General features: G+C 39.9%; 1 protein-coding gene across 2 annotated transcripts in view; it reads right to left on the bottom strand.

The window, feature by feature from the left end:
• tafa3b (TAFA chemokine like family member 3b) overlaps positions 1–25,283 on the bottom strand; it is a 105,307-nt gene that overhangs the window by 15,760 nt on the left and 64,264 nt on the right. For both annotated transcript variants that reach the window (XM_081349352.1, XM_081349353.1), the window contains exon 2: positions 20,033–20,145. In XM_081349352.1, coding sequence (XP_081205478.1) covers positions 20,033–20,144 — 112 coding nt within the window. In that variant the 5' untranslated portion in view covers position 20,145. The remainder of the gene's footprint in view (positions 1–20,032; positions 20,146–25,283) is intronic.

Here is a 25,283-nt window from a genome sequence, read left to right on the forward strand (position 1 = left end):
AGACTGCTCTGCTGTTGGCACTGGCGTCTATCAAGAGAGTGGGAGATCTACAGGCGCTCTCTGTGAGCCCGTCATGTTTGGAGTTTGGACCAGATGACTCCAGGGTCATCCTCAAACCCAGACATGGTTATATACCTAAAGTGCTCTCAACGCCGTTCAGAGCACAAATTATTACATTATTGGCCCTTCTCCCTTCGGCTGAGGATGGGGAGGTTAATTTTCTCTGCCCGGTCAGAGTGCTAAGAATCTATCTGGAGCGTTCTGCGTCTTTTAGACAATCAGAACAGCTTTTTGTCTGCTTTGGTGGCCGATCCAAAGGTGATCCAGTCACTAAGCAAAGACTGTCTAGATGGATAGTGGATGCCATTTCTATGGCTTATACCTCTGTGGGTCAGGTTTGCCCCATAGGGGTTAAGGCTCATTCGACTAGTGGCATGGCCTCGTCATGGGCTTGGTCTTCTGGTTTTCCCATTCAAGATATTTGTGATGCGGCCGGCTGGTCTTCGCCTTCCACATTCATGAAGTTTTATAATATGGAGGTACTTTCGCTACAGGCGGGGGTGCTATCAGTATGATTGGGGCCCGACGGTGTCTGGTCTAATCGGAATATTACTGTGCATAATCACTTACATATTTAAAACCCGCTTTGGCCGGTTATTTTTACATGCTAACTGTCCCGACAATGTCTGGGTTCATTAGTATATTATGTTGGTGGGTCACTGACACATACATATTTAGATCTGACGGTGTCTGGTCTAGTATGTATATATATATATAAATATATATACTATATATATATTATATATTATATTCATATGGGTTTCTGGCTTGTTCAGTGAGCTCAGGGGTCTGAGTTACAGTAGCAGCCAGTTACTTATGTGCAGCGTTTTGCATGGTGTCCCCACTGCGTATAGCTACGCAATACAAAGTGACCGTTCGAAAGGGAACTACTCGGTTACTAGCGTAACCTCGGTTCCCTGAGATACGGAACGAGTATTGCGTAGCTATACGCAGTGGGGAAACTCCTTTCCTCGATTTTACTGAAGCTTATATGTAAAATGCATTTGCAGCTGCACAGCTAGCACATTGAGCGTCTGGCTCGCTCATAGGCTGTGCTGCAGCAACTGCACATCCAATGGCGCGGGCGCCTCTGACGCGCTACCGATGAGCTGGCCCTACGTCAAAGCGCCCCATAGGGGTGTGGCCTTAGCCTATATCAGTCCCCTGAATTCGCCATTATAGCAGATATAACGACTGAAGCGACAACACTCCAGGATACTATAGTGCGGCCTGCTACGCAATACTCGTTCCCTATCTCAGGGAACCAAGGTTACGCTAGTAACCGAGTAGTTTTCTTCTATCATGGGCCATAAAGTGAAAATATGAACACATTTTCATAGTTGGCTTTTCAGACATTTATTATTTATATCATATAATGTTTCTGGAAATGCCCTTTGTATTATGTATATGATAACATGTTTATGAATAATGAAAAATGACTACATTTACAGAGATTATAGCGATTTTAAATGCAACCTTGATGAAAATTCATTTCAAAATTGGGAATTGGAATTTAAAAGGCATTCTTAATTCAATTCTGAATAACATATCACTATACATTACTGTAATTTCTGTTTTTCATTATGATGATGATGATTATGATGATGATGGGAAGTTTCTGATATGCCAACAAAAAACATGCAGCCTTCAAGAACCAGTTTATCTGTATAATTATACAATCCCACACTGATATATCAAACAGTTTCTCGTTCAAATGTCTGTGGGGAAACTGACAGTCATTATGTCTCTGAAGGCGCATCCCCTGTGGCGTAGCTTTAAAATCGACTCTTTAGAAGAAGAACCCTCAAATGCATAAACATATTCATACATGCACAAAGATGAGCTAAATCATTTTACAAACATGGGCACAGATGCTTTAAAAGGAGGTTCACACAAAACCAGCACAGACAACATGAAATATACAACAGCAATAAAAAAAAATATAAAAAAGACAAGGAAGAAAGAAACTCAGTGTTTAACTTCATAATAAAATGTGTCAGGGTTGGTACAGGAATCTAAATGTAGCTTGAGTTTCTTCTCTGATCAAACAAACCATTAATCACAGTTCATTTGAAAATCACGTGTTATAGTGCATGGCTGAATCTAAACTCTGGAGGAAGGAGGATCTTCAGGAATAGAATTGACTCTAATAACTCTCTATATCAAATTTAATCACACATAGAAGTATCCAACACATAGAAAGACAGAGGGATATAAAAGAGATATTCTACCAATAGAGAAATGTAGTGAGAAAAGCACAACGCTATTGTTGAACTTACTTTGTTATACTAGCAGGTCTAAAGCTTTCATTTCGTTATCGATCTTTTGGATGGCTTTAATATATCACTGTATTCACTGTGCTTGTGTGTGTGTGTGTGTGTGTGTGTGTGTGTGTGTGTGTGTGTGTGTGTGTGTGTGTAGGTGCAAACTCAATTGTTTGTGCACTGCACTGTAATACACTGTAAGCAGATTGCTGGCAGGTATTATAAAACAATGCAGTGAACACAGACACATGTTCTCATATACTATTAACCTATTTGACTTTTCATAAGACCCAATGCATAAAGAGACGCATTGCTGTTGGTAATGGGTTTTATGAGAATCTCCCTTTGTCAGTAGGTTTGAAAACATTCAAACTGAAAATATATCTCAGCAATAACACTTAGACTGCACTGAGGCAGAGAACAAAAATGTCAAGAAGTCCAAGAAATGTCCCAGGATTTGATTTTTATTAGACCTAATATATTGAACTGTATTTTTGTTATATGAAGGCCACATTAAACTAATTAAATTGTTTTGTAATGTACAGTACATGCTTACCAAGGAGACAGTAATGTCCCTGAAGAGCATGAAATGTGAGACATGTGACGTGTGAAGAAAAATCAGGGTAAATATCATATTTGAACAGAATACTTTTATTGTGCATAATTTTCCAAAAGCTGTAACTTTGTCAAATTATGAAAAAAATATAATAATAATAATAATAATAATACATGAAGTTGTATTTTTGCATTTTAGGACACATTAAATCCTAGCTAAACAAAAGAGCCTGCAATTTTATTTCCAAAAAAGTTTCAAATGTAATTTCAACACAGAATATTGTTCAACTAAATACATTGGTGGTATGAAAGGTACACACTCCTCCAACACAGTCTCAAAGGGAATAAATAAATAATGTGCTAAAAAACATGTTGCTTTGAAGTCATTTTAAGCTCATTTTAAGATTATTCCGTAAAGGCTCTTTCGTACATCTTTGCTGATGGTGACTGTATATTTCTATTTTGTATTAAATCATTGGTACTATAAATGCATCCACCTGTTAACTTGTGGACTGGTAACTTATGTAAGCGTGCTTACTGCTAACATCTGTGTTGTATTATGTATGTTGAGCACAGCGATCACACAAACGTACGTCATTCATACAGTACTGTAACTAGAAATATCTCCCCGAATGGCACTAGCATATTCTGTACATGCAATCCTATACATAATTCAGACATGTTATACAGACTTGACAGAGTGTGTGAACGAGCGCGATTTTGTGGTCTTATGCTGGTTTTGATTAATATAATATAATATAATATAATATAATATAATATAATATAATATAATATAATATAATATAATATAATATAATATAATATAATATAATATAATATAATATAATATAATATAATATAATTGATGTATCTGTTGTCTAATATTTGCTTTGATTGGTCGAGATGGACTGAAAAGTGAGTCTGATGACATCTGATCTCCTCTGGAGATTCAACCATATAAACATCCCCAGAAACATATTTCACTTTTACAAGCGGATTTTTCCTCCCGCTTTGTGAGGGGGAGTTTCATGACATGGCTATTAAAGCCTGTGTCATTTTATGGCCATTTCAATCAGGCTCTATTTCAGAGGACAAATTGAGCTCCACCCCACATCAGGGTTCACCAGATCACCACACACATCACAATTCATACAGATAGTTTACCATCACACACACAAACACACACATGTTTGGTTTTCATGTTTTATGGGGACATTGTAGACATAAAAATGTGTATACTGTAGTGTACAATGTTTTTATACTGTATATTGTATCCCCTTACACTAACCCTACCCCTAGGCCTACCTCTCACAGAAAACTTTCTGCATTTTTACATGTTAAAAAACAAAAACTTAGTATGATTTATAAGCTGTTTTCCTCATGGGGACCAACAAATGTCCCCACAAGGACAAGGATTTTGAATATTTTAGGATATCTTTGTGGGGACATTTTGTGTTACATAATGTAGGGTTCATCATCATTATCAGGTGGATGCTGATAATGCTCTTTTAATGATGTAGTTTTGATTTGGTTTGTTCAGTTAAATGTGTGTGTATATGTGTCTGCCGGAGCAAGTTTCACCAGCCGTGTGCTTTATTGCAGTCTGCATCAGTGGAGGCATGTATTAAAAATAAAGGCTAGATGGATTGGGAATATGGGCGTCCCATTAAAAACCCTTTTAACCTGCTCTCTAGTGTTGTCCACTATACAATACCATGCTCTACTGTAACAGCTATAGCTCTCTCCACATGGAGAACCAGAGTGGTTTTATCTCGAGTGCCAGAGTGTCTTTTATGTAGTTTTTCTGAGGTAGTGAGCTGTGATGAAAATTTTTGCAAAAATTGTACAAAGTCTGAGACGTTTAAATACAGATAACACTGTAAAAAACAACAACAACAACAAAAAACAATATGAAAACGATAACTTATTAAAGTTACAGTTTATCTAATTGTTCTGTCGTGGTAGTTTGGCATGGTAATGGATATGACAATGTTGATATGTTTGGTCATGAAGGAATAGATGCCAATACACACACACACACACACACACACAACACGTGAATTACCCATAGCTGATCTATACAGGTGGAGCTGGGGAAGGTGGAGGGTTTCTGAAAGCACGTTGCAACTGCTACAGAAAATGCTTACCAGTATTTGAAGGTTGAGCAGTGAGCTCATTGGCTACTGATACAGCAGGAACCAATCAGCTGTGCCCTATACATAATGATGTAATTGCAAGTAGATTGAGTTAAGGACCTATCAACTGTGCCATCTAGAGCTTCATGGCAGAACTTTGTATTTCTCATAGAAAAAAAAATAAATGCATTAAATAGACCAAAGTGTACCGTATTCATGTTTATTTTTCTTGTGGAAAGTGCATTGTGTATGTACTGTATGTGTTTAAGTGTGTATCCTGGCTATCATGACAGACACTTCTGGACGGCCCATTAACCAAGAAAGGATGAGTCACTTTAAGAGGCTTTTAATCTGTGGGAGGGGCTGATCTCAGGCCATCATCCAATCACAGTCTGCACTTGTGCAGTTATTATATTCATTAGCGCAGATGATTATGAAGACTTGATGAGAGGAAACGCCCTGCTGCTCTCGAGCACTGAAGACACCTGGAGCAGTTACACTACTGAGAGGGATAATGGAATTACACCTGCACCAGTGCACTCTCTCTCTTTCTCTCTCTCCCTATCACTCTCTCTCTCTCGCTTTCTCTTCAGTCATTAAGAGATTGTTTCTCTATTAAAGTACAAGACCATTGCTCCTTTGTTGTAGTGTCTATTGGAGCATGTATAAACCCGATTAAAGCGGGATGGTTCTTATGAATCCTGCTTTCCCTAATGAGTTCCACAGATAATAGCTCTGTATACAACACTTAGTGAGCTGGCTACCTAGACAGTGTTTTAGAATTTATTTATATAACAGTATATAAATAATAGGAAAATAACACTGTATACTGCATTCACTATCAGAAATTTCCAGCCTGGTCTCATTGTTAATATGTAGGTATTAACACATAACATTTACAGGTACAAAACGTACAAATTTGTATGTTTGGATAGATGCTGAAATGTACAACATGGACAACATTCAAACGTAAACATCAGCTAAAGATATTTACAAATCTTATCATACCCATCTCCAAACCCAAACATAGCCATTTTATAGAGGATATAAAAAGTATATAAAACAAATGGACAGAAATGTGTAGGAAAATTAACATTTTAGTAACAATATAACTAATCCCACTAATCCCAGTCCTACCACTAAACCTACCCATAACCATTTCTTAAAATATATGTAGGTTAAAGAAAAACACAACAGACAGACAAGTGCAATCACAATAATTAATTTATTGCATTATATTTGAAAGGCAATTTAACATTCAATATGCATTAATTGCAAATTATTCGATTATATTTTCAAGGCAGCTCACTAGGTTTAGGAACAGAGCTAATGTGTCATCTGTGTGCCATTGACAGAGACGTACCTGAAAACACACACAAAAATTCCATAAGACTAAAGCTTGAATCTGTCAGGCGACATCAGGCAATTGAACCAGCCTGAACAGTTGTTGTTGTTTACTGTTTTCCCTAAGCAGATTTCTGTCATGTGTGATTATGCATCACTTTTGAAAATCTGTACGGCTGGGAGCAATAGTGACCTCTCTTGCACAGAAAGTAAGCGTTTAGACATCCAGTTCCCAGAATGTGTCACAAATATAACTCTGGCAGATGGCGAGAATGTGCTGTTAATGACATCACTTCCTGTGCAGATATATATCGAAGCATCATTAAATATCAAAATATGGCAAAAAAGTCTCTTTTGGCTCTCTCTTTCTCTGACTCTCTCTCTCTCACACACACACACACACACTTACGCTCTCCCTCTCTCTGCCCAGAAAGAGTATGTAATATTAAAGTCGGATTAGGGTAAAAAAAGCGGATTAGTATTTTAGTAGCATTTGTGTTATATTTAAAGTTCTAATATTAAAGGACTAGCAAATATAAACCCAGCTTAAGCATATTTCTCTCACACATTTCAGATCACTGCCATGTTGGGGATATTTATTCTCACTTCTGATCTGGTTTGTGTCTTGTCTCCTTCCTGAGCATCTGGAAGCGAGAGGTCTGCGTGTGGCATTGCAGGTGGAGAGATCTGCTCTACTGCCCTCTAATCTGCTAATCTGTTAAAACATGCTGTCCTCCAGCATACGCTCTCTTTGGGACAGTGTGGTGTTAGATTATTTAAGCCCCCACTGTAACAGGAGATCATCCCTTCCTGATAACTGTGAAATGGAGAGGTTCATGTAAAATGACGGCCGAGCGCAAAATCTGCCCAGCAAGCACTTTTCTCTAACCCGTTTTTTCCCTCGCTCTCAGTCTCTATTAGAGCATCGGCAGCATTGACGTTAATTACAGACCATCGAATGGAGGTAAAAAGCTTCATCCATCAAAGACAGACACACTCAAGACGTGAGACTTATTGAGAGTGTGAGACATGGTAAGGATATAAAATATAAACACTTAAATCCCACACTGAGATTTTCATTGACTGAGAGAAGAGACAGAGTACAAGATTCATAGGGTTGCAATGGAAACACATTTTTTTCTTCGCTACGATGCCATCCTCTGAAATCTCAGTACTCAGGGCCCTATTTTAACGATCTGAAACGCAAGTATCAAACGCGAAACGCAAGTAACTTTGTGGGCGGATCCCGACACAAATCTAAAATGGGTTGGTCTGAAGTAGCTACATTACTAATAAGTGTGGTTTGGGTGTAACGTGAAATAAACCAATCAGATCATCATCTCACATTCCCTTTAAGAGCAGGCGTGCTTGTTCCATGGCGGTTTGCTATTATAACGGCGGATTTGCCAGGCGCGCGCCAGGAGCGGTTCACAGCCGAGGAGACTGACGTTCTCGTCAGGGCCGTAAAACACAGAGAAGTGACACTGTATGGGGATGGGAGAAACTCACCCAAATTAAACTTCGGTTAAACAGACGTATAATAATTTTGGTAAATGTGTAAGCTAGATTTATGCCTATTTTTTCACATCTTCATGGACACCACAATGATTTCCCTCATGTGGAATATTCTTCCTTGTAATAATGTATGGTTTGCAAAAATGGCAAATGCTGCGTCTGTGTGTAGTTGAGAGAAGCAAAGTTTACTCTCCCTCAAGTTGTTCCAAACCTGTATGAATTTCTTTCTTCTGCTGAACACAAAAGAAGATATTTTGAAGAAAGTCGGTAACCAAACGACTGATGGACCCCATTGACTTCCATAGTAGGAAAAAAAAATACTATGGATGTCAATGGGGACCAGCAACTGTTTAATTAAGAATAAAGGAAATCATACAGGTTTGGAACAACTTGAGGGAGAGTAAATGATGACAGAATTTTCATTAATCTTCTTTTGTGTTTAGCAGAATAAAGGAAATCATACAGGTTTGGAACAACTTGAGGGAGAGTAAATGATGACAGAATTTTCATTTTTGGGTGAACTATCCCTTTAATCTTAAAGTTGGCTTTAAATGAAAAAAACAAATGTTTTGATCTTATTGTGAATAAATCATCCATGTAGGTTTCTTTCCTTTTTTTTTTCTTTCTTTTTTTTACCTAATCTAAATAAACAGACTTCTCTCTGTAATGTATGCAGGACTTCCCCAATGATTTATTCTACTTAAACCCCACCCCTTTCTTACAATCGACTGCAAGCTCACATTTGCATCTGCCTCCATTCAATTAACAACTGATGCATATAACTGAATCTCCGACGTTTTCGATAATACACTTCACTCAGATGTACGTCACGTCACAGTAGAAAATTCATTGTGACTTTAAATAGTAAATAACTTGCCTCAGGTACTGTATGATGATCAATAGATTTAATAATGAATTATCATTTATTTACAATTAGTTTCGTATTTTCTTTTGGAGTTAGGGTTAGTACATTAACCCATTCAGTGTTTTAAAGGGACGATTCGGAGTAATTTCAACCTAGGGTCCTTTGCACCATGACCACGAGCCAAAACGAAAAAAGAATTCCACATAAGAAATTCAATTGCTGTAGGTCTTTTGTAGAATGAAATATTTCAAAGTCAGTGCCAGTTGGAAAAAGGGAAATCATGGGGTGTACTTACATTTTCACAAAACTAAATAATAATTTCAAAACACTAACTTGACAAATTACTATTACTCACAATAATAGATTAAATACATAATTAAACATTAATAAATATTAATATATAAAAAAACAAAACATTTAATGAATCTCACGAATCTTGAAATGAAATGAATCTTTTGATTCCGTTGTCGTTTTACTATATTATATGCCATGCAACCTTACATATGTTTGTGTTTTTCTTGTCCTGTTAACAGAATACATATAGGCTTTGGCTTTCTAAAATATTCTGAAATGTCAGACAGATGCCTGTGGGGATAAACGAGAAGAGAACATGGCCAGACATGAGTATCACACATCCTGTCTGCTGTGGTCAGGCCTCTTCCAATAATCCAGAGGTCAGTGTTCCTTCCTTCTCAGCCCGACCTACATTTACACACCTCAGTCAAACTCCCAGTGCAAACAGCCAACTCTCAAACAAATTTTCTCCAATACACTTCAGACCCTCGAGAGAGACAAAAGGAGGGGTAAAGAGAAAAAAAGTGGCATTTTGACAGCTGTCCAATCCCGTTGAAGCTGAAGATGTTATCCTTTCGCTCCAATTTGAGAGGAACGGAACCTTTCCCCTTTCCTGTCATCCCGCGCTTCTGTGTTTCCTTCTTTCCTTTCGCAATCATCTCTTCCTCATTTCCGTCTTGTCATCCAGAGTCTCATCAAATGTCAGAGGACAGCATGCTGTCCCAGAGTGCTGGCTCCATCTGCATCTTCAAATGCATATTTGTGGTGTGACCGATCTCCCTCAGGTCCAGTGGAAGGGGTCAGCACTTTTATACAGAACCCTGATGAGACCACCTAGTAAGAATATGATGGAAATGTCCCAGGAGATGCCACTCTCTCTCACCATCTCTTGTATTTTACACTGCTCTAGTCAGTTGACCAAAGCCCTTAAAAAACAACCTTCACAGACTGGTATGTGCAATAGAAACATAGGCTGCTTTGCTTTTATGTGACAATTCTATAATAATGTGGTCTCCCTCCTGTCGTTCCAGACCTGAGTGACTTTCTTTCTAATGTGGAACACATAATAAGATATTTTGAAGAATGTTTGAGCTGTTTTTGTCCATATAATGAAAGTCAATGGGGTCCAAAAGTTTCAAGCTGCAAAAAGGACATAAAGGTAATTAACCTCACTGGTCTGCCCTTGGGTTTTGTTCACCTTTGTTTACATTTACTATATATACTGTCTACAAATATGAATAATGTTAACAAATTATACATCTTTTGAAAGGTCTATGGGTTTAGTGTCAATATATGGTGTCTGTTTTACGATATACTTCTGATGTATACGATAACTTTGTATGTGATTGTGTCAGAATAATTAAACTTTTATACACTTTCAAATCAAATCAAAACACTGATCAATGCACGCAAAGGCATACTACATTAAATATGCAATTTGAACCTCAAAGTCAAACCTCATTGGTTCTCGCACATCACATGACCAAACATCATGGTTCATGTTTCCATATTTGATGCAAAATAATATACTAGATGAGTCGTATCGGTTAATTTTGCAGTGTTGTTATTGTTAACTAAAACTTAAACTATAAAAAATTGAAATAAAACATACATTAATATATAATAATTAAAATATAAATATTATAAGAAAACTTATTTAAGATTAGAAATGTTGCCTTAATAACTAACTGAAATAAATTAAGTTAAAGTACTAAAATAACTAAAATGGAAATAAAATAGAAATAGAAAAGGAATAAAAAATAAGCACATAAAAAATTATTAAAACTAACTAAAAGTAAAATGAAAACTGAAAATATAAAAATAGCTATAGACATATATATAAAAAAGCTAATTCAAAATATTAATAAATACCATAACAGTGTAAAAATAATACCAAAATAACACTGCCTTTTTGAGGCACCCCTCTTTAAGGCACCCCCATGATTTTCATAATGTAGACAAAATCAGTTGAAACATACTTCATCATACATACATCTTTTGTGTTTCACAGAAGAAAAAAAGCCACACAAGTCTGGAACAACGTGAAGGTAAGTAAATGAATATTCATTTCTGGGTGAACAATCCCTTTAAGTTAGGAGAGAATATTTCTAGTCATTCTGTTTTTCCATATTCTCTAAAATAGAAGTTATGTCATGACAACTCTCGGGAGATTGGTATGTTAATAATAATTTGGTGTTGACGGAATAGATCTGCTACGCTGCTGCTACAGAGCAACTGAGACTTGCTACTGCGAATACATTCACAGATATCTAGAGTTTCATGCCAGAAAGGTATTAGCTTTTCAGTACTGTTTCTCTGCACTAGAGGCACTGACATCAAAAACATTAATCTATTAGCAGGTTCACAGGTTGGGTATGATAATATTTTGCATAGTTATATAAAAGTTCCCTTTCAACAGCTCTCTCAAAATAACACCTACAAAATGTGAGCACAGGAATCACACTTATCAGCACCATTTTCTTTATTTTAAAAGAATAATGTGTCAGCACCTTTTCTCATGCAGAATTCTGCCTGAACACATGTTTGAGTCTGCTGTAATCAGGACGCCTGATGGATAGGAAGCTGTTTTTGTTTATGGAGAGTGTGAGCTCGCTGCCATCTGCTCAGAGATTAAACACCACGCTCAGATGGAATACATGAACACCCATCAAGCTCAAAACAGCCTGTTTAAGACACTCATAAACACTCATTTTAAATCACTTACTCCAGTGCATTCTTAACACACACACACAAACACAGGGAATACTATTCTGACCAATCAGAGGTAAGAGTGCTAAATATGACCAGAGGCACTTCTTTTCTAAAGCAACAGTCTCGCTAAAATTATAGTCAGCAAATTATAAATAAAAGACCAAATAATGTTGTTTTGAATAATCAAACACTAATGGAGCCTAGAGCCAGTTGCTTAAAAGGGTGCCTAATCTAAATGAAATGGAACGTGAATGCTAATAATTAATGAAACAAGGGTGCATAAAAAATACTTTAAAGGAACACTCCACGGTTTTTTGAAATAGGGCTTATTCACCTTCTTTCCTACATTTAGATAGGTGGGCAAATGCATTTTTGTCTCGGTGCATGCATTGTTTTAGTTTGACAGGGTCGACACTAGCTTAGCTTAGCATAATGAATGGAATCCTTTGTTGCCAGCTAGCATGTCCTGAGTAAAAGTGATATAAAAAATTTGAAAAACCCACCTAATTACTTCTTGTGGCCTGCGTATTCACAACAAGTACAAATAGCGATGCAGATTAACACTAGGCGATTTCCTAGGCAGATATTGACTTGGGACTATATTAGGGGGAAGCACAGGCGAAGCACTGCTACTTGGGCGCAGAGATATCACGCCCAAGTAGCAGTGCTTCGCCTGTGCTTTCCCCTAATATAGTCCTTAATATATAAGTCAATATCTGCCTAGGAAATCGCCTAGTGTTAATCTGCATCACTATTTGTACTTGTTGTGAATACGCAGGCCACAAGAAGTAATTAGGTGGGTTTTTCAAATTTTTTATATCACTTTTACTCAGGACATGCTAGCTGGCAACAAAGGATTCTATTCATTATGCTAAGCTAAGCTAGCACCGACCCTGTCAAACTAAAACAATGCATGCACTGAGACAAAAATGCATTTGCCCACCTATCTGAATGTAGGAAAGAAAGTGAATAAGCCCTATTTCAAAAAACCGTGGAGTGTTCCTTTAAAGCAGTGAAAATTAGCTTAGCTAAGCTGAAAGAGGAAGGTTGCTAGTTACACGACACCTTGACACCATGGCAAACGTAGTTTAAGCTACTTGATATAGTTTTAGGAATATTAAATATAAACAAAAATACTTCAAATATGTAATTTGATCGAATACATGCTTATTTACAGTAAGTGGAGTGAAAAACCATTCCAAAGCAATTCAGCGTGTGAGCGGGCTTTCTAAATGATTCAGAGTGAATCGTGAATTGATTCCATTTTGTGGCCTGTTCACCTGATTCATCAAACAAAACAAGTAAATAAGTGATTCATTTGGGAAATTCTGCTGACATACACTACTGTTCAAAACTTTGGTCAGTAACGCTTAAAAAAGAGAGAAATTAATACTTAGCAAGGATGCATTCAAGTGATCAAAAGTGAGAGCTGAGACATATGTTACAAAAATGTATTTAAAATAAATGCATTTTATTTAAAAGTTCTATTTAGCAGAGAATACTGAAAAAAATGTATCATGGTTTCCACAAAAATATTAAGCCACAGCTGTTTTTAATATTGATAATAATAAGAGATGTATTTGAAAATCAAATCATTATATTAGAATGATTTCTGAAGGATCATGTGACACTGAAGACTGGAGTAATGATGCTGAAAATCCAGCTTTGCCATCACAGAAATAAATTACATTTTAAAACATACTAAAACAGAAAGTTATTTAAATTTGTAATACAATTTCACAATTGTTACTGTATTGTTGAGAGACAAGACATTTTTAAATCTACCAACCACTAGTTTGAACAATAGTGTAAAATACTGGACACAGCTTGATTGATGAAATATTCGTAAAGAAAATATAACATTTGTGAACACTATACTGATATGTAATGAACTAAATACAATAGCTTTGCTACTGAAGTGACATGATTTCAAAAATACTGACACTAAAGCCCAAAAGTGGTGAAAAAAGATGGTTGAATAAAACTGAATGAGGGTGAGGAGCTCTGAGAGGGTTTGATGGTGGCGTGACCTACATGTTTTATCCCACAGATGAAAACGGAGCAGCGTGCTTGAAAGTTTCACATTTTTAATTCTCCTTCTGTGTCTCTTCACAGGCCATATGGGTGTCTTGGATAGACTGTGAACAGTCACAGGAAGAGCTCACACACAGCAGAGAATCATGGACGGAGTTCATGCTAGAACTCAAGCAAAAAGGAGTTGTGAATCTTTTTTCTTTTCTTTTTTGTCAGACAGTCTGAAATGGCCTGCTTTTAGAGTTATTACAGAACAAAAAGAAAGACCTTCAGCCATATGACACAAACAGAAAAACTCATCCACTGGTTAAATAACCAGGGAGATCTGATACATCAGTAGCGATACAACATCTATTGAATTTAAAAGAATGTGCGTGTGTGAAAAATGTGGAAGTATTTTATGTATATAATCTAATTTGTAAAAATGATCTAAAACTGAAAAACATTGTTTCATACTGACAAACACTGAGTGCAAAAGCTATTTCTTTGTCGTTGTTATAGTGAAAGTGGAGTTCTTTTGTTGATATGTTTTATACAATTTTCTAAGCATACAGTATAATCCTTAATAACTGAAAAAGCCTCACTGACATCTCAAAGATCAGTGCAAGGAATGTGACTCAGAAATATCTGGTTTCATTGTTGATGTTCAAATCCACACAGAAAGAGACAGAGAGAATATATGGGAGCCGGCAGATTGGGGATAAAACAAGGTCGGGGTGACAGAAATCATAAAAACTGAACAAGTCGGTTGTGTCACATGACAGCACCATCGGTCAATGACAATGTGACCGTCACACTCTCAAACACACAAACAGTGTTGGGGAAGCAACTTTAAAACTCAAAGCTTATCATTTTGAGTGTTGAATACAGTAAAAGCCAACACGATCTCATGAAAGTGCGTATCTATAGCACAAATTGTATTTCTGTATTTTTTTTATTTTTTTTCGTGCATATGCTATACGCTATGGAAGCTTGTTTCCGCCACAGAATCAAACATTTTAAGAGATAATTGCGACTTTTTATCTCACAATTGCGAGTTTACATCTCGCAATTCTGACTTTATTTCTCAGAATTTCGAGATATAAAGTCAGAATTGCGTGAAATAAAGTCGCAATTGCGTGTTATAAAGTCAGAATCGCGAGATATGAAGTCAGAATTGCGTGAAATAAAGTCGCAATTGCGTCTTATAAAGTCCGAATTCTGACTTTTTTTCTCGCAATTGCGACTTTATATCACGCAATTCTGACTTTATAATACGCAATTGCGTGCGAGATATAATGTCAGAATTGCATGATATAAAATCGCAATTGCGTGTTATAAAGTCAGAATTGTGAGATAAACTATTCCGAGGTAAAAAAAAAAGAGAATTTCCCCCCTTAGAATTGGACTTTATATCTCACAATTGTGAGTTTATATCTCACAATTCTGAGAAAATATGTCAGAATTGCGAGATATAAACTCGCAATTGCGTGTGATAAAGTCAGAATTGCGTGATATAAAGTCGCAATTGCGAGAAAAAAAGTCAGGATTCTGACTTTATAACACGCAATTGTGACTTTATATCTCGCAATTCTGACTTTATAACACGCAATTCTGACTTTATATCTTGCAATTCTGACTTTATAACACGCAATTCTGACTTTATATCTTGCAATTCTGACTTTATAACACGCAATTCTGACTTTTTTCACGCAATTCTGACTTTTTTAACACGCAATTCTGACTTTATTTCACGCAATTCTGACTTTATATCTCGCAATTCTGACTTTATAACATGCAATTGCGACTTTATTTCACGCAATTCTGACTTTATATCTCGCAATTCTGAGAAATAAAGTCAGGATTGCGAGATGTAAACTCGCAATTGTGAGATAAAAAGTCGTAATTACCATTTATTTATTTTTATTTTGTGGCGGAAACAAGCTTCCATAAAACCCCCCTTGGGTAGGATTAGGGGTGCCGAGTACGTATGTATTACACGCCATAGCGCAGTACGTACGTATTACACGCCATAAAGCGCGTATCATATGCACACACACAAAAAAACAAAAACATTTTTGGCATGAGAAATAAAATTTGTGGTATAGATTCATGAGATCGGGCTGTAAAAGCTGCTATTGGAAAAGAAGTTTGCAATGCTACAAGAAACAAATAGCAGTTACACTGAAGCTATGTAAGGGGGCAAAAATATTTAAACTATCAGATTGTATCATTTTAATCAGAATAGTATTTGTTTGTGGCTAGTATCTGATTAAAAAGGCTTTCTGAATGAATGACACTCAATTAGGGTGCAAATGTTGCAATTTGACATATAAATGTACACTAACTGTAAAAACTGGTTTGTATTCCCCACCAGATTATTAAAAAACATAGTTTGTAACAAAAACAGCAGTTTAACAAAGTATTTTGTCAACACAAGATGCTAGTTTTTCAAACTTTCCTAATATAGTTATGAAAGTATTTAGTATATAAATGTATTCAAATTTTTGAACCAATTCACTAAAACAGTTTCTTTAGACCAGTGCTACATATTAAATAAATATCTAAAATGAGTCAAAACAAATAAAGATAGCACAAAAAGCAACATTTTATTATTTCGCTATTAAAAAAGACGCTAAACACACAGCGACTTGAATCAGTGAATTAATTCTTTTTAAACAGTCTAATCTCCATGGATCTTCCCAATGAACCAATTCACAAGTTTTTCAGACTTTGCTCCAAAGATTGCTCAGCTATAAAGCTTTTTCACAATTAAAAAAAAAAGATTTCCTCTACATCCTTGCACCACACCATCCCCACTAAAATCAACTGTTCATCTTCATAGTTTTGATGTCACTGGTCTCAGTGTCTTGCTTAGGGTGGGCAGGTTTAGGAGATGTCAGAGAGACTCATGTTTTACAGGGCAGAAGGGCACAGGAAACACACACACACACACACACACACACACACACACACACACACACACACACACACACACACACACACACAGAGGGCATGAGTTCTCAGGACTGCAGTCGTCCACAAGAGCTGTGTCTCTTCCTGCGTTTCATCTCATGACACACTCATCTGTCTCGGTCTCTCTTTCCACACTTCTGACTCTTTCTCTTCTTTCTGCCCTTCAATGGATCTCTGCAGCCCTTCTCTCTCATTTACTCTCTCTCTCTCTCTCCAGGGATATTAGTTTTATTGAGAGGATGAGCCTCATAAAGAATGACCTACAGTAGCAGCAAACTTTCTGGCTATATTCCCTGTGTATGTGTGTGTGAAACAAATACTTCACTCTCATTTAGCTCATTGTCCCTGAAGCCTCTGCTGCTCGAAGGGAAGAAGAGTTTAGAGTTATTAGTTTTTCCCTCCCAGTGGTTTAGTGTGTGTGTGTGTGTTCAGTCACCTTGCTCTGACCTGTTAGCAGTAGTGTGTAATTAACTGATTGTCTGAACTATTTCCTTCCTCTGACTGCCTCACACGTTCAACTTCTGGACTACTTATCCAATCTAAAAAAAGAAATACTTTGTGGGGAAGATGGTGGCCAACAAAAGCACGCGAATTTCATATTCACAAATGGGACAGTGGTGCACATTTTACTGTAAACAGAGACACATATATGTGACACTAAGTATTATATGGACCTACATCCAGTAGCGGTTTTTGGCACAGGCGAACCGGGCAATCGCCCGGGGCGGCATTTTTGGGGGGGCGCCGCCGGCACGAGCAAAATTTTGCGCCGCAAAGCGGTTTTCTATTATCTATCATTTCAATGTGTGGGGAATTGGCAAATTTGCGCACCCTGCAGCTGCAGGCGCCCCTGCTTGCTGAGAAGATGCCGTGCACAGAAGCTGTTTGTTTGAGAAGGGGAAAGGGGAGGGGGCGTGGAGGCGCGGAGGCGCGGGCGCGGATGACAGTTCACCTCTGGGTCTCTTCCAAATGGAACGGAGAAGAGGGGGGAACGGGGGATCCATATAGTTATCTAAGTAAGTGACACCTCGACTTTCTTTCAAATAACGCACATTTTATTCATAATATTATAAATACAGGCCTCTATATTTCCTGCACATTTTTGTTTTTCTGAATTGTCTGAATGGCTAATAAAAATAGGTAATACAAAACGATTACTTCGTCACCACCACCAAGGTGAATTGGTTTAGTCTTGACTTCTGGTCGTGACTCGTCGTGAGTGACAGTTGTTATGGGGGGGATCAGGGGAAATCTGTTGATTGTCGATGTTGAGTGCCAAATAAGAGATGGACAAGAAAGGTCAAAGCCATCAGGTGCCCAATTTAGAAACGAGCGAAAGATAAAGGTATGCAACTATGTTTTCTCTGTATGATTACAGTATCCATGTCATGAATGAAGGGGCAATATTAATTGGTGGGTATAACTCTTATTTGTTAGCCTTTTTGCTATGATTCTTGCTATGCTTAACAATAATTCGGTTTTAACTCAAACACGAGATCTAATTTCACCATAATATTGTGCTTTGCAACACAACTGTTGCAAGTTCAGTTATTACACTGCAAAAAATGCTTTTCTTAGTATTTTTTTCTTGTTTCCAGTCCAAATATCAAACATTTCTTAAATAAAGATGCATAACGTTATTTTACTAAAGTAGTAAAATGACATAAGATATTAAGTCTTGTTTTCTGGGGAAATAAATAAAAATTTAGTTTTTGCTTAAAACAAGCAAAACATGATCTGCCAATGGGGTAAGAAAAATTATATGGGGGGGGCACTCGAAGGGGGTCTCGCCCAGGGTGTAATTCAATGTAGAACCGCCACTGCCTACATCATACTGTACATTCCAGTAGTATGCTGTATAATTAATTATAGATATTTTTAAAGTGACAATAAAAGCAATGTATTCACAAATCATTCCCTTTGTTTTTATATTTCCTTTAGTGGTCCCTTCCACTCTCTCCAAAAAAATAGTCTGAACCTCCATTCTGCTGCGAGATGAGAGAAGTTCATATTAAGTTCAACTATTAATAGTTTCAGGCAAGTGGTCTACAATGACTGCACAAGTCAGGAAAAGACAGATAGGTCTACCACCCTCATCAAAATAATTTCTTAGAAACATTTCTTAAAAACTACCATTTTGCTTTAACGGAAAAAATACACTCTATTGAAAAAAGTGTGAATTGCACTGTGTTGCATCAGAAGTTTGTCTATAAATTCAGGTAGATATTGCAACATGGTTATCAAAAATGAACAAATAACAAAACTTACATTTGATTTACTACTTAGTTAGGGAAAAAGTTTGGGAATTGTTTTTTTTTTAAGAAATTAATACTTTTATTCAGCAAGGACTCGTTAAGTTGATCAAAAGACATTGTTACAAAATATTATTTTTATACATCTATAATTTGTATAAAATAACTTTATATTTAACAATTTTTTTCTTTTTCTTTTTTCTTTTTTCAGTTTCCACAAAAATATGAAGCAGCAGAACTGTTTTCAACATTGTTAATATCAATTAGGTAACAAATCAGAAAGATATTAGAAGGATCATGCAACACTGAAGGCTGGAGTAATGATGCTGAAAATTCAGCTTTGCCATCACAAAATCTTTTTAAAAATGTTATTTAGAAAAAAAAAAATTAAGTTGTAATAATATTTCACAATTTAACTTTTTAGTTTTTACTGCATTTTGATTAAATGAATGCTGCCTTGGTGAGCATAAGAGACTTCTTTCAAAAGCATAAAAAAATCGTACAGACCCTGTACTTTTGATCAGTAGTGTAACTTGCCACAAAACAGAAGCTTTAATAGCGTCTGCCAATTATATAAATCAGAATCAATGTCATCTTCAATAATTCTAAGAGAAACGAGTGCTTAGGACAAATAAACTCTAATCATTTCAGCAGAACTTTCTTCTGAAACATTCTGCAGTGGCCTCTACATGACCCCAAAGACGTCAGTGTCCCGCGGTCCATCAGTGCTTCTCATAAATAGAGAACATCCTCTAGACTATTTTAAGCTGATCTCAGCATCCACCTACCACTGAGCTGTCTACAAAACACACTGCTTTCTGTCTTTGGGTTGTTCAAATTTCTGGTTCAGACGAATATAAGCAGATCCTTAAAATAAAAACAGACGGAAAATATTTATGGTAATATCGCCCCAAATCTGACTTCATGCAATACACATCAGCTGTTTTTTTAATGAGATGGCTCATTAAAATGATCAACGCTGTAGGTTTAAATGAAAGTAAAACAATAACAACAGGTTTGACTGAATGAACTTTGACCTTGACTTACCGATGTGACTGCGATGAGAAGAGGCGTCAGACAGGTGACCCCAGAGAGACAGAAGGGTCAAAAACACCAGCAAGAACCACGCGCACACCCTCTGTACCGCCCGCTCTTGCATTCTGAAACACACACACACAAACCATATCAGCACAGGAGCGTTACACTGATCAGAAAGGCTATTAGACGGCATGTTTCTGGAGGGGATCTCATTCTCTTCTCTAGCGCTATCTAAATGTCATCATGCTCTCGCTGAATGTGTTCTGATACACTGCTGAGTGCACCAAAACACTGAAATATACAATAACTTACAGAGAGAGTAAGCTTTCAGGCTGGGTCTGGGTGTTCTGGCAGATAGTGGCTGATGTTGGTAGTCTTGTGAACTTTCATGTCTATATATATATACAGTATATATATATGGATGAAAAAATATGTGTGTGTGTGTGGCCTGGTAAATCCTACATTATGGTGACAAACTGTTCCCATAAAGATGGAAATATCCGAAATCCTTGTCCTTGTGGGGACATTTTATGGTCCCCGTGAGGAAAACAGCTTATAAATCATACAAAGTGATGTTTTTTGAAAATATAACAATACGTACTCGGTTACTAACGTAACCTCGGTTCTCTCTAGAAGAGGGAACGAGTATTGCGTAAGTAGCTTACGCATCGGGAAAGTCTTCTTTCTTCGAGATCTGAAGCCAAAAAATTATCCTTAATTTTGTATTCATTGTCAACTCAGTGCAGCAGCCGACAGACCTAGGCAGGCTGTATAAGCGTGCTCATTGGCTGCTCGGCTGCAACTGCTTAAGCCTATCGGTGAGCGCTATGAACGCGGCAACCAATGAGGGCGCTTCGCGCCCTCCGCGCCCTTCTAACCGTCAGAATGGGCGTGGCCAGCGTGTATATATTCAGCGCTCACAGGCTAAAATTCTGGTTTTCGCAGTCTGAAGCGCAAAAGCTCGTGGCGCGACACGGCAGGTTACGCAATACTCGTTCCCTCTTCTAGAGAGAACCGAGGTTACGTTAGTAACCGAGTACGTTCTCTTACGAGAGGTTCTCTCGTATTGCGTAAGTAGCTTACGCATCGGGAACCCTTTGTCAACGCCGTGTGCGCCGAGCATCCAGCCCATGAATCCCAGGGGAACCGGGGAAAACACTCTGCTGGAAAATGTGGCCGGTCGAGAGACGGGCCAGCGTAGTACATGCACTTCATGCAGCATATGAAATAGAGCGGCGCGGCCGGTCTATAAACATAGCAGTACAACAGTAGGGCCGGCGGAGCGAGCCCAAACAGTACATAAGCACTCATAAGGGTAGGAGAAAACGACATAGTCGGTCTCACATGAAGAGAAAAATTCCCACGCGGCAGAGAATAATGGGGGCGGCCAGCAGCGCGGGCCAGCACCGATAACAGCGCGTAACGGGAAATAGGAAACAGAACGGATCAGCCGGTCTGAGTCAAACACTTCACCCTGAGTAGTTACCAGAATAGCGCCAGCGTAGTCTGCACACGGGAGCTGGGCAGAGCATACATGTCACTTATACTGACAATATTTTTGCCTGTAGGGCAGGAACTTCCAGGTTATAAAACCTCACGAATGTAGACGGGGAGGCCCAGCCCACCGCCATACAAATGTCGTGGATAGAAATTCCGCTGGACCAGGCCCACGACGAGGCCATGCCTCTAGTGGAATGGGCTCTGATGCCCAGAGGGCACTGCAGGTGTTTGGAGGCATAAGCTGCTGCTATCGCGTCCACTATCCACCTGGACAAGCTCTGCTTCGAGGCGGCAAGACCCTTGGTGCGTCCGCCGAAGGAAACAAAGAGCTGCTCTGAACGCCTGAAAGCGGCGGAGCGCGTGATGTAAACTCTCAGCGCCCGGACAGGGCATAGGAGGTTATCGCTGTCCCCACCATCGGATGCTGGCAGAGCCGAGAGGGAAATAACTTGTGCCCTAAACGGGGTTCCAATCGCTTTGGGGATGTAACCGTGCCTCGGTCTGAGAATGACTTTCGAGTCATTCGGCCCGAACTCGAGACATGCAGGGCTAACAGATAGCGCGTGCAAATCACCCACTCGTTTGACTGAAGACAAAGCTATCAGAAAAACGGTTTTAAGCGACAGATACCTTAGATCCGCGGATTCAAGCGGTTCAAAGGGAAAAGCCTTTAGGGCCGCCAGGACCAAGGACAGATCCCACGAGGGAACCGAGGGGGGCCGCGGGGGGTTCATCCGTTTAGCTCCTCTGAGGAAGCGGATAATGAGCTCATTCCTTCCCATTGCCCGGCCGAGCGTCGTCTCAGCGAACGCTGTAATAGCGGCCACATATACTTTGAGCGTGGAAGGGGATCTGCCCTTTTCCGACAGCTCTTGCAAGAAGGAGAGCACCCGCGGAACCCCGCATGCGCGCGGATCCAGGTTTTGAGTAGCGCACCATTTAGAAAACACCGACCATTTAGACGCGTAGAGCCGTCTCGTGGAGGGGGCTCTAGACTGCGTGATCGTGTTCACGACCCCTTCTGACAGGTCAACGGGTATCCGTTGATCACCCATGCATGCAGCGACCAGCGCTCTGGATGGGGATGCCAGATCGATCCAGCGGCTTGGGAGAGGAGATCCTTTCTCACCGGGATCGGCCATGGGGGTGAGTGCGACAGCCTCACTAGCTCTGGGTACCAAGTTTGGTTTTCCCATCGCGGGGCTATAAGCAGCACTGAGTGGTGCGTTTCTCTGATCCTCGAAATGACCTGTGGCAACAGGGAGATTGGAGGAAAAGCATACAGCGGGAGGCTGGGCCATGTCTGGGACAGCGCGTCCTCGCTCTTCGAGTAAAACTTCGGGCATTGAGCATAGTCTTTCGACGCAAAGAGGTCGATTTCCGCTCTGCCGAATAGGCGCCAGAGAAACTGGACTGTCTGGGGGTGCAGAGACCATTCTCCCGGGGGAATGTTGTCCCTGGACAGTCTGTCTGGACCGACATTCAGGTGGCCCGGCACGTGCGCGGCTCTCAGTGAGCGCAGCGAGCGGTAAGCCCACACGAGGAGGCGTTCTGTCAGCCTGCACAGGTTCCTGGATCTGACACCGCCCTGTCGGTTCACATAGGATACCACGGACATGTTGTCCGAGCGGACTAGCACATGGTGATCCCGTATGAATGGGAGGAAGCGCCTGAGCGCGTTCTCGACCGCTATCATCTCCAAACAGTTTATGTGGAGGCATCTTTCCCGGTCTGACCATAGGCCAAAAGCCGGTTTGCCCTCGAGCAGAGCGCCCCAGCCTGAGGTGGAAGCGTCCGTCGAGATAACTATGCGGTGTGAGATAGCTCCCATTGTCACTCCCCGCTGGTACCAGTCGGCCGCTAACCAGGGCTTCAGAGCTGAAACGCAGCTCTGAGTCACTCTGATGCGAATACCGCCGGAAGCCCATGCTCTGTGAGGCACTCGGGCATTCAGCCAACGTTGTAGCGGGCGCATTCGTAAAAGACCCAGCCGAAGCACTGCTGCGGCTGAGGCCATGCAACCCAGTAGCCTCTGAAATGTTTTGAGAGGTACGGTGCTGCCCGGCCGGGGAGACGCGGCCAGGCGTCGAATGCAGCGCGCGCGCTGTGTCGACAGGCGGGCCGTGTACTGATATACCTGACCGTCGAAGGCGAATCTCAAGAATGGCCTGTGACGGGGTATTATCAGGATCTGAAAAGCACGCATCTTTTAGATCGAGAGATATAAACCAGTCCCTCGGGCGAATTTGCGCGAGAATTTGTCTGGTTGTGAGCATTTTGAACGGTCTTCTCATAAGAGCCTCATTCAAACGTCTCAGATCCAAAATTGGTCTGAGTGCTCCGTCCTTCTTGGGAACGAGGAAATAACGGCTGTAAAAGCCCGACTCGCTCATGGAAGGGGAAACCGGTTCCATAGCCCTTTTGCACAGAAGTGTATTTCTGCTCGAAGTAGATGTGCTACTTCCCCATTCACTCTGGTCTCGATACGCGCTTGAAAGCGCGGAGGGCGGCGAGCGAACTGCAGAGTATAGCCCTGTTTTACTGTGCTTAACACCCGTTCTGATGCGCCTGGAATAGTTTCCCACGCTTTTGCGTGTGCAGCCAGGGGCAGAATGGCCTCCGGGCTCCGATCGCCGCGCATCGCGGGCTCGAGAGCTCGAAACGGAGGGGCGGGCGCGGCGCGCGCGCTCTTGGTGCTTAGATACGGCAGATCGCACGCAGCGATAGCTGGCCGTTTTACACACAGTGTCCCGGTGGCTTTAGACGGGGAACATAAAGTGTGAGGCGCGACGCGCGATGGCGGCGTCGGGGCGAAAATGTTCGTTAGTATGTGTGAGCGCTCGAGGGCGGGCACAGGAGTTACATTCAGGGGCGGGCGCGGCGCGCGCACTCTTGGTGGTTAGATACGGCGGATCGCACGTAGCGATAGCTGGCCGTTTTACACACAGTGTCCCGGTGGCTTTGGACGGGGAACATATGTGATGCGATCTGGGAAAACCCACCACATGGTGAAATTTTACCTATTACAGGTTTTGATATCATATGGATGCTGGTATCAAGCCCTTTCCAAATCTGTTTTTATTTTTATCATAGCTTGTTGCTAGCAGAAGTTATGTTTATCTGAAGTCGGCCGATCTCTATGATTTTCTGGAACGGAATTTTGAGAAAAACAGGTTTAAATAACTGTCACCGTTGAGACGCGTCCATCTCGCGATTGTTATGAAACTGCGTGACGTTATAGTTTAAACAGGATTGGCGCGAAATGCGCACTATACACATTCACTGTACATGTATGCGGTTTATTTTAAAGGTAAACTATCTTTGTAGTCTTACGAGACGGACAGGTGTATGGGATATACGGCGATTGTTTTTTTTTTTGTTTTTTTCACCTCTGCCGGGCGCTAATGGTCGCATAGAATGCATTAGAGAAAGAGAGTATTTTCAGCTTGACACTATAAATCGCTGTTTTTCTGCACTAAACAAGGGAATTTTGCCAAGATATTTTCAGAGATAAGAGAAAAGATGTTATAGAATAATAATTTAATGGAAAAAAAAATTTGACAAAAAAACTGACATTCAAACTATTTTGGAATTTACTGAAAACGGCCCAGCGCGACATCCGACGGGTTTTCCCAGATCGCATCACATATAGTGTGAGGCGCGAAAATGTATGTGTGAGCGCTCGAGGGCGGGCACAGGACTCACATTTAAAACATGACCGGTCGTGCAAGGCCGTGTGACAGAGCGGGCAGTGAGTAGG

This window comes from Scardinius erythrophthalmus (genome assembly GCF_964197995.2).
Source record: "Scardinius erythrophthalmus genome assembly, chromosome: 20".
In the NCBI taxonomy this organism is placed as follows: domain Eukaryota; kingdom Metazoa; phylum Chordata; class Actinopteri; order Cypriniformes; family Leuciscidae; genus Scardinius; species Scardinius erythrophthalmus.